This window comes from Charadrius vociferus, unplaced genomic scaffold (assembly GCF_000708025.1).
Source record: "Charadrius vociferus isolate BGI_N301 unplaced genomic scaffold, ASM70802v2 scaffold263, whole genome shotgun sequence".
Lineage (NCBI taxonomy): Eukaryota > Metazoa > Chordata > Aves > Charadriiformes > Charadriidae > Charadrius > Charadrius vociferus.
Window position 1 is genome coordinate 2,392,565 of NW_009647769.1, and position 14,771 is coordinate 2,407,335.

A 14,771-nucleotide genomic window follows, 5' to 3' on the forward strand; every position below is an offset into this window, starting at 1 on the left:
AGTTATCATACTGTTAGACAGTATTTCACAAGTGCAAACTACCAACCATTCCATGAAAGAAGCAGGCAATCTCTTCCTATTTTGTTGTCTGAAGGGCTGTTGCTGTGCCCGTGGCTACCCGTAGACATAGCAAGGCCTCTGGCAGCCACGCAGCTGCGCTTTATTGCAATCTACAACAGAGAGAATTTTCTTTCTCTCAAGGAATTGTTCCCATACGGAGTCAGGGCAGGTCATCGGAAGGGCAGCTTCCTCAAAATTCTGCTAATTTGTGTCATGCATTTGGTAGCGAGCAAACAGGCCACAGCCACACATCCTACTCCAGCTCCAGCTGCGCCAGCTGGCATGGGTTACTGTCCTCAGCTGCTTGTCCCCAAGTGCCTTGCCAGAAATTGCTTTCCCCTCAAATGTGTTTGCTGGGGTATCTATATGGTTGCTTCTCAAAACCTTTGACTGCTGTATATAGCTCGAAGAGCAGATTACTAACTGGTTTTGTCTGAAGCACGTAGGGAGCAATGACACGAGCAACTCGGCTGACAGATCAGGGAGAAGGAGGAGAGGAGAGTGAAGTTTTGGCAGGGGAACAGTCGTACACAGCTTGGAGTGGACTTCCAGGCTGTTTACTTTTTGTCCATGTCAAAGAAAATTGTCACCATCATGTCTAAGTATCTTAAAGGCTGTTTCCACAGTGTTTACTTCTTGACTGTTCCAATTTCAATTTTTGCAAACTAGTCTTCTCGTTTTAGTTTAATTTACTGCGCTAAACTGTTCTGGAGAGGTGAAAGGCATCATGCACCTCAGTCTACTTTGTTATTTCTAGGCTTAAAGAATCACCTTTATTTTCTCGTCCAGCCGATTGGGCAATGCACACTACTCATAAAAGCGTGATTTGACTCCGTGTCTAGAAGCAACACAGAGCACACCTTACTTACATACTTCATGTTCCATTAAGAATGTTAAAGTTACAATAAAGAATATTCACATGGCAAGGTAATAAACACCTTGGATTATAGTTCATCTTTTACTGAAAAATTTAACAAATGGATGTAACAAACACAGTACTACACTAAAGGTTATGAATTATGAAAATATTAAGGCCTGCAATCTACCAAAGCACAGACAAAATCTATTTAATATTGACCTTTAATAAAATTACAATATACCAGAATTAATTGTGTTTCCTTTCTGAAAGGAAACCTGCTTGCTTAATAGTGTGAAACACAGTTTCCAAGCCTAATTTCATGTCAATTATCAGGCAGTTTATAAGGAAGCAAAATTAGCACTGCACATCCTCTTTTAAATGCAGACTAATTTGTAACTTGGCATTTCAAACTGCATGTTTGGATAATCAAAACTGAAATTAAAATACACTCTCAACTGCTTGACCCTGTACGCCCTACTACTGAAATGGTAAAAACCTCATCAGTGAACTGTACACAAAAACTTTCCCTACACCAGAATGTCTACGTTTCATCAGTAGGGAGTCTTTCCTATCTGCAGCTCTCTGTATAGAAGTATGACTTTGACAACACCAAAGCTTTTATAATATTGTTTATTGCCTTCAAACAACTCTTAGTGCAAAGAGAACCCTTTGCTCTTTTTCTTGTAAGCCTCAATTCTGTACCATAGGGTGGATGCTTTCTTTTTGTCAGCTTTTCCCATTAGCGGACAATTTCCTCATCATCTGAGGTGTCGAGTTGTATTTAGCAACCATCAGCATAACCCAGAGAGGCTGCAACTTACTGCAGTATTTGTATTACTTAAATCTCTTTTCTCTATGACAATGGTTTTAGGAGACACCACCTTATATTATTTAGTAACAAAACATTAGCACGGTGACTAAAAACATACTGCAAACCGGTAATCTTTAATCCAAACTAGTTACCACAAATACTAATTGAAGAAAAATACAATAACTTAAAGACATCGTACCTGTTTGAATTCCGAGTCTTTGCCCACCATGACCTGAAGACAGTAGATAACTGGATCACCTTTCATGGGCTGCAGAACCTCCCATGTGATTTCACAAGTGTGATCGTTTATTCTCTCTATCCTTGGTGCTGCCGGAAGAAAACACAACAGTGACAGCTAGCTCGCCTTTCCCCATCGCTTCACGTTATACTCTAATGCCTTGTAAAATTCTGTATTCTATCTGCTATTTTGTCTCGGAGAAATAAAAGATTCAGATTCAAATGTATTCTTGCTACAACATTTTGTGCAACAACTACCAATTCGCATACATCTCTATTGCTAGTTTAGGTATCATCCAAGAGAAACCAAGTAAAATTTGGTGACTGCAAGTGCGTATCGTATGCAAAAAAAAAAAAAGCTGCTATGCTTGAAATTATTCTAAACACGCTAGAAAGAAAATTATTGTAACAGCCTGTCACTCTCTCCTGGGAAGCAAGGACTTGAAGTACAAACCTTCTTATGTCAAAGAATGTATAAACCCAAAGTCTTTCCCTTTTGGAGTGAATACTTTGGTGAGATCCCACCTGGAGTACTGCATCCAGCTCTGGAGCCCCCAACATAGGAAAGACATGGACCCATTGCAGCGGGTCCAGAGAAGGGCCACAAAGATGATCTGAGGGCTGGAGCACCTCTCCTATGAGGAGAGGCTGGGAGAGCTGGGGCTCTTCAGCCTGGAGCAGAGGAGGCTCCAGGGAGATCTTATTGCGACCTTCCAGTACCTAAAAGGGGCCTACAAGAGAGCTGAGGAAGGACTTTTTACAAGGGGGTGTAGTGATAGGACGAGGGGTAATGGCTTCAGACTGGAAGAGGGCAGGTTTAGATTAAACATTAGGAAGAAATTTTTCACCCTAAGGGTGGTGAGGCACTGGAACAGGTTGCCCAAAGAAACTGTGGATGCCCCATCCCTGGAGGTGTTCAAGGCCAGGCTGGATGGGGCTTTGAGCAACCTGGTCTAGTGGGAGGTGTCCCTGCCCATGGCAGGGAGCTTGGAACTCGATGATCTTTAAGGTCCCTTCCAACCTAAACCATTCTATGATTCCATGATTTTAGGGTTCAGGTAATTACACAAAAGGAGCATTCCCCTACTATCCCTACCTGCACTTGGAAAAGGGCTTAGCATTCTAAATATCCCAAATACAACACAATACCAAAACCAACTTGTCATCCCCCCACCCGCCACATGAAAAAAGCAGCACCTTTACCTTTCAAGGCAGCTGGAACAGATTTGGGAGTAGTGAAAACATATTCTTGAGAAAGGGGACCTTCACCAGCTTCATTACATGCCTGAATACAAAATTTGTATGATGTTGACTCACTGAGTCTTTGTACTTTGTATGTATGACATGGTCCTCTGTATAAGGATACAAACCTGAAAATGGAGAGAGTAGCTTATTTTAAACACAGAAAAGGACTTCTGAAGTAGCTACAGTATTGTCTTGAAATCTATTCCCATCATTTCCCAGCATCTAATGAGAAGCCCAGAAATACTTATTTCAGAGTTAAACAGTGTTCTGGCATTACTATAAAACAGTAATCTTGTTTTCCAGGGCCACATTTTTATTTCTCACGTCCTTGAAATAAAATCTCTTTTACACAAAGAGTACTACAGACTGTCTCTTTGCAAAACTGATCTTAAGCATTTTCAGAGACCCTTCTGCCCTTGAAACAATGGGAAAAGATAGCAGTTCTCTCTCAATCAGCTGTGTACACCGCTTTTTTTCATGGCCATCTACTCCCCCAACACTGTTAGCTTTTCAAAATTAGGTAACTAGATTTTAGCTTTTTGCTCCTTTGCAACTTTCCCTTACTACACCTAAGAAAGGGTCATTGATCCAACTGCTCCTGTACATCACTGTCAGAGACGGGTGACCGAGCTACCGCTCACTCAGACCTACATAGGAGGTCAGAGTCACACTTGGAGCACACACCAAGTCCCGTTCTGAGAGCTTTGTAGACTGGCCACTCTCCTTCACGTTATAATTCTTACATAGCCTGATCTTGGCAGCGCTCTCATTTGATTTTCAATTTCAGTATCCCCAGGACACAGCACATATTTATCTCTTTCTGTGGGAGTTATCATGTACTTTGACTTTTTCTTTTCTTTTAAATTTAAAACAGATGGTACCCGCACGCAACCTAGTCTTTGGTATTGGCCATGAATTTCTTTCCAGTTAAGTGTCTAACTTCTTTTCCTCCTTACAGGAGAGCAATTTCACCTAGCAGATCTATTTTGCCTCACTGTCAAGCCAAAGCTACTCAGAGATTCAGACATGGCACATAGCGTAGCAGTACTATTCATTTTACCATTTAAGCAAGGGTACTTGCTGTACCATCTTAGCTTACATTCCGATTTAACGTGAGAGGAGGGATCCCTTAAAATAATAATTTGTACTATATGAATTTATTTTCCACTAAAAATAATTGCATATAAAGACAACAGAGACTAAAGAATTCCCCCCTTCCAATATCAAGTATATAAAGTTCACAAGACTGATTAGACTTGATACTTTGACAAAATACTTAACCAAATGTGAGAGAGAGAAAAGTGTGCCGGTACGAAACATTTCATTAAACTCCTTATATTGAACTGTAAGTAAAAAAACTATGAAGTTTTTGATCTTGTACTTTCCAGCACAGAACACTGGACCCTTCTTGCCTTGCCAGACGAGATGACCTCCTATGTCTGGTGTAAATTCAGCAAAGCATAAGGAATTTTGCCCTTTGCTGCCATCTCCCATGCATCAGACCACAGCAATACAGCACAGACTAAAGCGATGCCAAAACCAACCTTCCATTCTTATCCTCCATTTGAAGGTGGTACTGAATGGAGTCAGTTAATGCTTTTGCAGTTCCCTCTCCCCACTTCAGCTTGAGAGTCTGAGAACTGTATGCAGCACATTCCAGGCGAGGTGGATCTGGGGGGAGAGGCTTTGTTTTCAGTTTTATGGTGTGGCTGAAAGGACCCGCTCCGAGACTGTTTAGGGCTTGAATTCGTACTCTAGGTATTTGGAAAAAAGAGAGAATAAGTTAACTTGAAATTAGATTCTAAAAAGTAACTGGTCATTTCCGCTATTCACATTCCAGAGAGAATAATGGTACCAAACAGATGGTACTTTCTACAATGAAGACTTTTATCAATATTATGCTTCGATAGACTGTCACGAATATGCAGGAGTGACGCTTTCCTTGCCACATTTGAAGGAGCTGTATTGATTCAACATAAAAATATGTTAGCATATTTGCATCATTCAGATTAGTGAAAAGATGCAAAAGCTCTATCAGCTGCTTCAAGAGTGGTCCATCTTCCTGACCCCGCAGACCTTGTACCAGTATTTTTGATAGCCACATTGGAGAGATGAGGGAAGGTAACAAAACCCCACCCTCAAAGAGGTGAATCCGTATCTTTGGCTATTACATCAGGTGAGTTCAAGGATGATAACAGGAAAATTTTATGCGCTATTTGGAACAGATCTGATTCACGTGAAAATAAAGTGATGGTGCCCAGCTACCTCTCTTGCTGTTTTCACTGGTAACGCATCTCTGGGTGCCTGCAAACACAAGCCATCTTGGGTCTGCTTGGAAAGGGAGAGGGGGAAACTAGAAGTCAAAGGACACACAGCTGAGGGGTTTGTAGAACTCAAAATTCAGAGATTTTTTTTTTTTTTTAATGCTCCATGGAAAACAATTCTGGCATTAGGTTTCCAAGTAAGAATTAAAAGAAGCAGCCAAGAAATTTATTTCTAAAAAGGAAAAAGCAGAAAACAGAGAAATCTGAAACTCTTTACATATCTCACAGGTAGCCACAGAGAGCAAAGCGTGTCTAATCTCATTTTGCAGACTAACATTTGCTTGTCTAAAATAGTATCTAGGTAACTGGAAAAAAGTAATCACAATAATTAAATTCTGAAACAATCAACCACACAATTTCAAAATATTGAAACGCAAATGTGTGTGCAGGCTTATGAATAAATATTTCTCTTTCACGACAGTAATATTTAACATTATACTAACTTATTATAGCACAGAACTAAGGTTAATATATGCAAATTTTTATTTGCACAAAGAGTTGTCAGTATATTCTACAAAAGCACTCTTGTGGATAGAAGTACAGAAGTATCTGTGCAATAGAAGCTTCTCATTTTTCAGTTTGTTGACACAGAAAGTAACGGCTCGTCAAATTGCCAGCATTATTGTTCAATAATTATGAGGCACACAGAAACATTTGTCTTACGTCCAACATCAAAAAAAGTAAAGCTAAATCTTCAACATTAAGGGTTCAGAAAGCTGCATACCCAGATGATATCCTAATTATACTGAAACCAGCGTAGGCTTGAATTCTGACTTCAGTGGGATTGACATCGTCCTTTAAGTTTTAACACAGAGGACATGTTTTTGAAACAGGAACGTAGAGCTCCTTCAGGCAGAATTATGGATTTTTACATTTATATTTTTCAGTAACCCTTACGTCAAAAGCAAGGGATGATTTTGGTAACTAAACTTCTTCAAAGGAGATTTCAAATTGATTGATAAGTTTTCAAACCAATATTCTTCATGCTGACTGTCACCCAAATACTTGCTATTTCTGCAGAAAAGGCATTGCAAGATGTGATGAGCTGCCATTAGATCAGACAGTACAGTCAATAAAGACTGGACATGGTCCTTTCTTGGATGGATTTAATCTTGTCAAACAGATTAGAGGCCATCTATCTATGAAACAACCAGTCCAAAAACCAGTTATGAATCTGAATCTGTAACCTGAATTCAGTTAAACTGACAAATTAACCAGACAGATACAACAATAACACAATAAACAAACTAACATAAATTGTTCTTGAAAGACAATAAACCCAACACAGCTCATCTATTTATGATGACCGTCATTACAAAGCTTCCTTTTTCTCCATGGCTACATACTAATTCTTCTCTGAGAGTGATGCAGTGAATAAAAAAATATAAAGAAACAAACAAATAAAGAATCTGCTCTTGTGGAAGAAACAGTAGGCTGTCAAGTAGCTGTGCATGACATACCTGTAGGTAGTATCTGGCTGTAAGCCATCTATAAAATAGGTCTGAACCTTCCCAACAGTTATCGGCTGCTTATCTCCAAAGTCTATGCTGTAGCCAAGGATTTCAGATCCGTGGTCACAAGGTTTTTCCCAGCTTATAGCAAGGCATGTGGAAGGAGAATAGCGTGGACTTTCAACTTCATCTTCACTTAGTCCCCGAAGAGAAGTCACAACTGCAGGTACAGAGGCAGGAGTCATACATGCCACTACTTCACTGAAAGGACCCGCACCTGCAACATTCACTGCCTGCAAACGCAAAGTAGACCATGTTTTTATGGAGGGGGCAATTCCCGTTTCCAGATTTCACTACCAACAGTTTTAGGTCTTTACCTGAACCCTGCAATAGTATATAGTGGCAGGCAAAAGCCCTTTCATTTCACAGTTGAGCCCAGGCCCACAATAGGAGATCTGCATGCATCCTTCCACACCGCCCCACTCCAGTCGATACTCTGAGATGTCAGCTCCGTTACTCACTGGAACCTTCAAAATGGATACAAATAGTTAGAAGTTAAATTCGCTGACTGAAAAAAAAATCAACCAACTCAAACAACTGTTTGGGTTTTTTTCACTGGAATGTTACCCTCCTATTTCTTGGCTAATTTTTAATGTAGTACAATACAAATAAATCAGAATGCATTACTGGCCTTAGGTCACCCATACTTTAAAAACACTATTTCCCCTTGCAGACTACTCCATACAAAGTAAGTAATTATGACTTCAGTTGCTTAAATACAGAGCTCATTTAGCATGCAGCATTTAGCTCAGTAGCCTGAATGGTCAATGGCAAGAGATGGTCTTCCTGAGAGGGTGATGTAGGGTACTAAAGTTTTCACTGAGTAGGTCTGTAGCACAGGGATGACAATGTGCAAAAGCCCACTGGTGCCAGTGTCTTCACATTACAGATGAAAAGACTTGTCCTTTGGAGCTCATCATGGCTCTTGTGCATGGAAACTAGGTCGCAAACAAAGTGGGAAGCAGAAAATTGTGCACTCTCTCTTTTTCCAAGATAAAGTTGTGAAGCAACTGGGACAGCCACCTAAGAAACAACACAGATGTGGACTGAAATGCCTGCTAGAGTAGCCTATTCTTCTTCACTACCTGCCCTAGGAAGCCAAACTTAGCCTCCCAATTTTGGGAGTTGAATGGTTTTCCATCCTCCTCGGAAATAATAATTTGAAGTGCAGTTAAGATCAAGCGTACCAGTGCCAGACCAAGACATGAGCAGTCAATAAAGTAACCAAGATAAAAACCAAACAACCGAAAAGCCAAAAAACCCATCCCAAATCAACAAAAAAATTTCTTAGATCGGGAAGAAAATAGAAGAAAAATACTGCTGGTGTTTTGGACTAAATATTCCAAGACAGCAATCACATTAAGGTGCAGATAATAATTGCTCCAAAGTGTGTTTTTTCTTTCCCATCCATTTGAAAGAAGGATATTCGCTACTTTCAGCATTAGGCTATGTGAAGATAACTGACTGAATAGAAGCAGCATTTCACAGGATAACATTTGATACTCCTGAGCTATGACTGATAGGGATTCACTTTTCCTTCTCTAATTTGCAATGATATGTGTTGGTCATACAGCAGGTATGCAGCTGTACGCGGCTGTGCAACTGTCAGTGAAGATGGAGTCATTTCTCAGTGTTACTGCTGTGGCTGCTGTAGATCTAGTGGAGTTCACCTTAACAGAAGTAGGAGAATCCAAGCCAACAAGTTCAGGGATAGCAACAAATTGGGGGGAAGTGTTTGATATGGTGAAGGGTATGGCTACCAGAGGAATTTCAGCAAGCAAGATCTGATACAAATCTCAGGAAGACAAAGGCAAATGCTAAGTCTTGGACCTGGGATAGAACAGTCCAGGCTGAGGAGCAACTTTTCCAAAAAAGAACCTGTGTGTCTTGGTGAGCAAGCTGAATGTAACTCAGCAATGTGTGTGTGATGAAAGCTAACTACATACTGGCTGTATTAGCAAAAGAAAAGCAAGAATGCTAAACAGGGTAATGATTCCCCTCTACTCAGCACGTATGAGGCTGCATCTCCAGTACTCTGTCCCATCTTGGGCCCCTCAATACCACATAGATGTTGACATACTGGAGTAAGTCCAGTGGACGGCCACCAAGGGGGAGTGCAACACATGACAAAAAGATAAGGTTTGTTTGCTATTAAGATGATAAGGCTAAGGGGAGATCTTACTGCTGCCTTCAATTACTTACTGGGAGGGCACAAAGAAGATGGTGTCAGATTCTTCTTGGATGTGGCACAGTGGCAAAACAAGAAGAAAGAGTCAACTTGCAGTAAAAGATATTTTGACTGGATATCAAGGGGAAAAAAAATCTACAGCGTGTTACAGTTTGCCCAGAGACAGCTTTACCTGGCTGCTGAATCTTCAACCTGGGAGATAAGTAAAAGTTGACGGGACAAGGCGCTGAGAAACCTGACCTAAATGTGACATTAGGTCTGCTTTGAACAGAAGGTTGAACTGAATGACATCTACAGGTCCACTCCTACTTAATTACTCCATGATTCTATAAAGCAGACATCTAACACTGGTCAAATTAATCCCACCTGAACATTGTAAGAAATTTCTTCAAAGGGCTTTGCCTTGCAGACAATTACGGAGAGCTCCTCTGACATACCCAGTAGGAGGCATGAACTCTAACTTCCAGGTAAAATAGTTTCATCTTTTGTTTCTGTAGAGTTCTGTAACTCAGATACTTCATTCCATTTCAAGCCACTGAAAAGCTCTGTTCAAACAGTATTCCCAAATAGAATCTTCCTTTTTACAAGCTTAATTTTTATCTATTGCATTTTTTTAATCAGATATCTAAATACTATGGGTTTATAGGAAGTCTGCGAGGCTTTTGCTACATTATTACTGATGTAATTACATAAAATTAAATCAGCTTATAAAAACAGCAAATGTACAATAATCTATTGTATTATGTGGATATATTTGCTCTGAGGAAAGATAACTACATTAAAGAAAATTTTTAAGAAATGCAGTGTAGCAGTTGCGGCAAAACTCTTAAACAGAAGAGCAAAGTAAGATCTCAAGTACTTGCAGGCTGCCAACTTGCAGCTGTCATAGAATGGTATAATGAATAACTTTTAAGCTTTTACCTACCAAGTATTGGATAATCAGGTAAGTGTTTAAAAATGTGATTAAAATACAGTCTTAAGCTTTTAAAGTTGAACTTAAAAATGGAGAAGACAATAATGTTGAGAGGTGTAACACGTCATTCTTACCTCCCACGACACCTGAGCACACGCAGCAGATCTGCATGCCACTTGAGGGGGCTTGCACTGATCTGGTGGTCCAGGTGCTGTAGTTACTTCACATTTTTCCGAATAAGGTCCAAACTATTAAAAAGGGAGTTGATACAACTCATTTGTAAAAATAAAATTACTACGTTTTAAATAATAGTTTACTATAGTAGGAACATATAATAGCAGCCTGAAACTTTGTATTACTTGCTTATAAAATAAATCTTTGTGGACTGTGGAATCAGGATTTATTTAAGTATCTGACTATTCTCCGGAATAGCTGCAAGACTCTTCTTCTCTATAGCAAATTTTCTCTCAGGCAAAACAGGAAAGTGCTATCCAAATCTTTCTTTTGAAGTTACATGATGGCTGCGCTCTAACAGAACACAATTTGTAACTGCCTATTTATATCTATCTAAAATAAATAAAGGATTCAAAAAATGCTTGAGCTATAAAACACTCTTGGCAGAGGGGGATAAAATGTTACGTGAGTGTTTTAAAGCCTTAAGCTGCAGACCTCTCTGCAAACAGTGTCAACTGGTGACTATAGTTTTTATGAAGATAAAAACTTGGATACAGAATTAAATAAAGCTCGTTCTACAGCAACAATTGATTTAAACACATTTAATATGCCCAACACAGAAAATATTACTGTATCTGATAATCTGAAGTTAAACTAAATGTAAAAAAAGAGAGTCAGGAAACGCTAATTATTATCTTCTACAATACCAACAGCTGTAAAAATAAAGGACAATCCATTTACAAAGCTGTATACAGAAAATAATTTACTACCTTACTTCACATGAGATTAAAGTTGCAACAATGCTTTGATAAAGTACTTGGCATCTCCTAACCATTTCCCAATGCCATTATTCAGATATAAGACATAATTAGCTATTTTCTCTTCCCTTCATCTAAAACCCCCTTTATTATAAATTGATCTTTAATTGCCTGTTCCCACACAACAATAAGCTATGTGAATGAAATGACTCTACATTAGGAAATCCTCATTTTAAAATTACTGCTAAATGCTTCTTTTAAAAGAGAAGATCCTTAATAATGATAGCAGTCTCTGCAACTAATTTCATTTCAGACCGCCTTACCCCAGCCTTGTTAGCTGCTCGCAGTCTGAAGTTGTACATCCTCCCTGGAAGAAGGCTGCCTACTGTGCATTCAACATCAGAGCCTTGGTAAACCTCTCTGTGTTCATCGGTTTCTGTCTGAAACATTTCCAGACCGTAACAAGTAATGGGTGAACCCCCGTCTACCTGAGGTGGTCCTAAAAATAAGAAAGAAAGGCTTATTTAGTTTTAACACATAGCACATTTGGATCCTTTACACTCAGTAATAGTTGTAATATAATTACCCCAGCGCAGCTGAATTTCTCTTGCTCTTGGTCTACCCTGTAGCCTTGGAGGCTGGCATGGACCAGGAACCACTGCTGGTGTCTGCACCAGTAAAGAATCAGATGCCTACAAAGCAAAGACAGATTAATGAAGTCATCTAGACCAAAACAAGCACTATCAATTACACCACAAGTAAGGGCAAATACTTGAATCAGAAACCGGATCTTCCATTTTTTGAACTCAAACACATGAAGATGCTTAAGTGATGCGGTATGTTTTTCTCATGATACATGCTACATAAAATTTCTCATAAAACATGCTACAGTAATCACACAATATGCAAAATTAACCTTTGCTTTTGTGTTTTGGAACACATGCAAGGAGTAGAATTCAAACCAGTATTTAAGTATCAGTACAAACTTATTATAGGTGCTTGAAATATGACTTGTTTAATGTAAAATCCTCTTTCCCATCAAACTGCAGTTTAACGATTCCTCAAACCTTATTCTAAGAGCTGTATACTTCTTTCTGTGTAAAAACCTTTCAGAAAGCAAAGGTGGATCCATCAGAAGAGATTAAAAAAAATGAGATTTCAACTTTCTGATTGCTTAGTAATACTTAATGTGTAACAAACTTCCACCTCGGATTTGAAGTGTGTTCAAAAATACATAGCATAACAACACGCAGCAGATGGCATTGATTATTCTGGATGCAGACAGAGATGAGTCAGAGGCAATGCGGGGTTATTAGCTTCAGTGTCATACAGAACAAATACAAAGTCAGTAAACCTTTTAGGTTACCAGAGAGATTCATCTTAGAGTCTCATTTCACAACTGCTTTCTACATATGTTCCAGAAAGAGTAGATTGGAAGCTCTGCTTCTTTTCAGTTCCTTTGAAATGTATTGTTGCACTGAACAACAGATGCTACTTAAAAAGCAGAATGTTTCTTGGGAGGCATATGTTCATAACAAGCGACAGAAAAGTTTCATTACAACTTTCTTTACTATGCTTTTGTTGATTTCTGACACCTTCAGAAAGTATCGCGACTTTCTGAAAGTTATCTTCTCTTTGGTACTCCAATAATGTTTATTCTAAACCAATGGGGTTCGGCTGCGGGGAAGGAGATCGGCAGAGCAAAAGACTCCAAAGATGTACACGCACTTGCGGTTAGGTGACTGGGAGGTATGCTGCCTTCCCTCTCCCCTTGTACAACAGCACGCTGAGCTACGGCGAGAGGGAAGACATTGCAGCTGAGCCAGCACTGATGGTGTCCGGATTTATTCTTAAGCCAAGGCGGCTGTGGGCAAGGCTATCTTTGCGGGAGACTTCTATGTGGAGGAAGAACACACGAATTTCATATAGTAAAGGGTGGCTGGGGAAGAAATGGCAAACACCAAGAATGCAGGGGTTTAAGGGCTTTGTTACACTTGCTGCTGGGAAGAATACAGCATGACATTTTGGCACTGGAGGCTGAACGACACCACAGAGGTGACAGTGCAAGTGTGTGTGTGTGTGTGTGTGTGTGTGTAGGAGGGAACATAGTAGGGCACACCCAATTGCTTGGGAATACTGAAATGTAGGGCAATGTAAACATTTTGATTGTGGCCGAGAGCGTGGGAAGAGACTATGGAGCACAACCCTGTGAAGCCTGCGGAAACACTGTCCTCACTGGCCTGCTGGGCTGACTTGGCTGCTCCAGCAGGGTACTCCACTGACTACAGGCAAAACATTAAATTTACACTGCTGTCTTGGGTTAGGCCTTAAGAAACGACGTTCTATCAACATATCACACAGGAAAAGACATAGTTTCTGTTTCTATAAATAAGAAAAAGCACTTTAAACAAAAGACAGCATCAGAAAAGAATATTCGCATTTATTGGTTTAAGAGATGGGCAGAAACTTGAAACACTGTGCATCAATACTGGAACCTTTTTGAGGTACTAATTATGGCTACTGTTTTAGGCACTTCTGTACAATATTTGCTTATTAACTACTGGACCAGATTTTCTTAGAGAGAAATTTCATTTACTAAAAATATTAGCTCATATTACCGTGCTTTGTCCTCCTTCCCCAACACAATAGACACGTAAGCGATAGGAACAGCCAGGATTTAGTCGGTCACACACGTGTTCCCTAGCAGCTCCGCTGTATACTGTGTCCCATTTGTTTCCTGAAAGGTTAAAAATAAGTGTGCGATGAACCAAGGCGTAATTTGCCACACTTCAGTACCAGCCACAGCAGGTATCCTAGCTTCACTAAATAAATGTGTGCCTGATGTTTATCAAAAATATTTAAGGCTTGCTTTTAGTTTCCCAGAGAAAGATCCAATCATTTAATAAAGCTAGATGTCTAGGTAAATTTGTGTAGATCTGCTGAAGCGAAATATGTTCCTTATTTGGCATTCACATTAACTAGGAGAGAATTTACTTTTAATGAAGTAGTTATTACTGGGCCAGCAATCACATTCAAACATCATAGCCAAATAAATAAGAAAGATACAAAAGCAAAATTTTCCATGGAAAAGAAACTTTTAATTACAACAATAATTTTTGCAGACTGTAACTACAGTTTACAATTGATAAAGCTTTTTCCTGTATTTCTCAATGGTCCAGCACCATCTGAAATACTGATTTCATTCTTTGCTATTCAGGCAGATTCTTAAAACAGATACTCTTTAGGATTCTCTCTCTTTTGAAGAAATTAAGCAGGGAACCTGGGGTCTTTCACTTAAATCTCCAACAACTCAATACATGACAAAATTTAGAGGACTGGGAATGAAATGTAATGCACAGCTCACTAAATCCGCATGAAAGGCTCGGGTAAATCATTCCAAAAGTGACTTAAAGTGGACACACGATGGAGTAAGGAAAATGATAGACTTAAGTATCAGAAGAACCACAGCTGAGACCCTGACAGGGCTGCCATTACAATTTGGTGACAGTGCGTTGTCTTAATCTGACACAGCGCTGGAGAAGTATAAACTTTCATTCTCAATGTGACTGTGTTTCTGAATTTAGTAAGGTTACTTAAGAGATCTAGTTTTTTAAATAATTTAGCTGGATAGCTTTACGTCCAGTTTAGAAATATTGTTAATTTCCCTTCTGTATGAAAGGGCAGAAAGGCA

The 14,771-nt window shown here is 39.5% G+C and overlaps 1 protein-coding gene across 1 annotated transcript in view; it reads right to left on the minus strand.

Moving 5' to 3' along the window:
• Positions 1–14,771, minus strand: part of FNDC3A (fibronectin type III domain containing 3A) — a 104,702-nt gene that overhangs the window by 1,238 nt on the left and 88,693 nt on the right. The window contains exons 16-24 of the mRNA XM_009882377.1: positions 13,699–13,817; positions 11,667–11,772; positions 11,404–11,579; positions 10,283–10,396; positions 7,365–7,514; positions 6,997–7,280; positions 4,757–4,966; positions 3,171–3,337; positions 1,930–2,057 (exon numbers count right to left, since the gene is read on the minus strand). Of these exons, the coding sequence (XP_009880679.1) occupies positions 1,930–2,057; positions 3,171–3,337; positions 4,757–4,966; positions 6,997–7,280; positions 7,365–7,514; positions 10,283–10,396; positions 11,404–11,579; positions 11,667–11,772; positions 13,699–13,817 (1,454 nt within the window). The remainder of the gene's footprint in view (positions 1–1,929; positions 2,058–3,170; positions 3,338–4,756; positions 4,967–6,996; positions 7,281–7,364; positions 7,515–10,282; positions 10,397–11,403; positions 11,580–11,666; positions 11,773–13,698; positions 13,818–14,771) is intronic.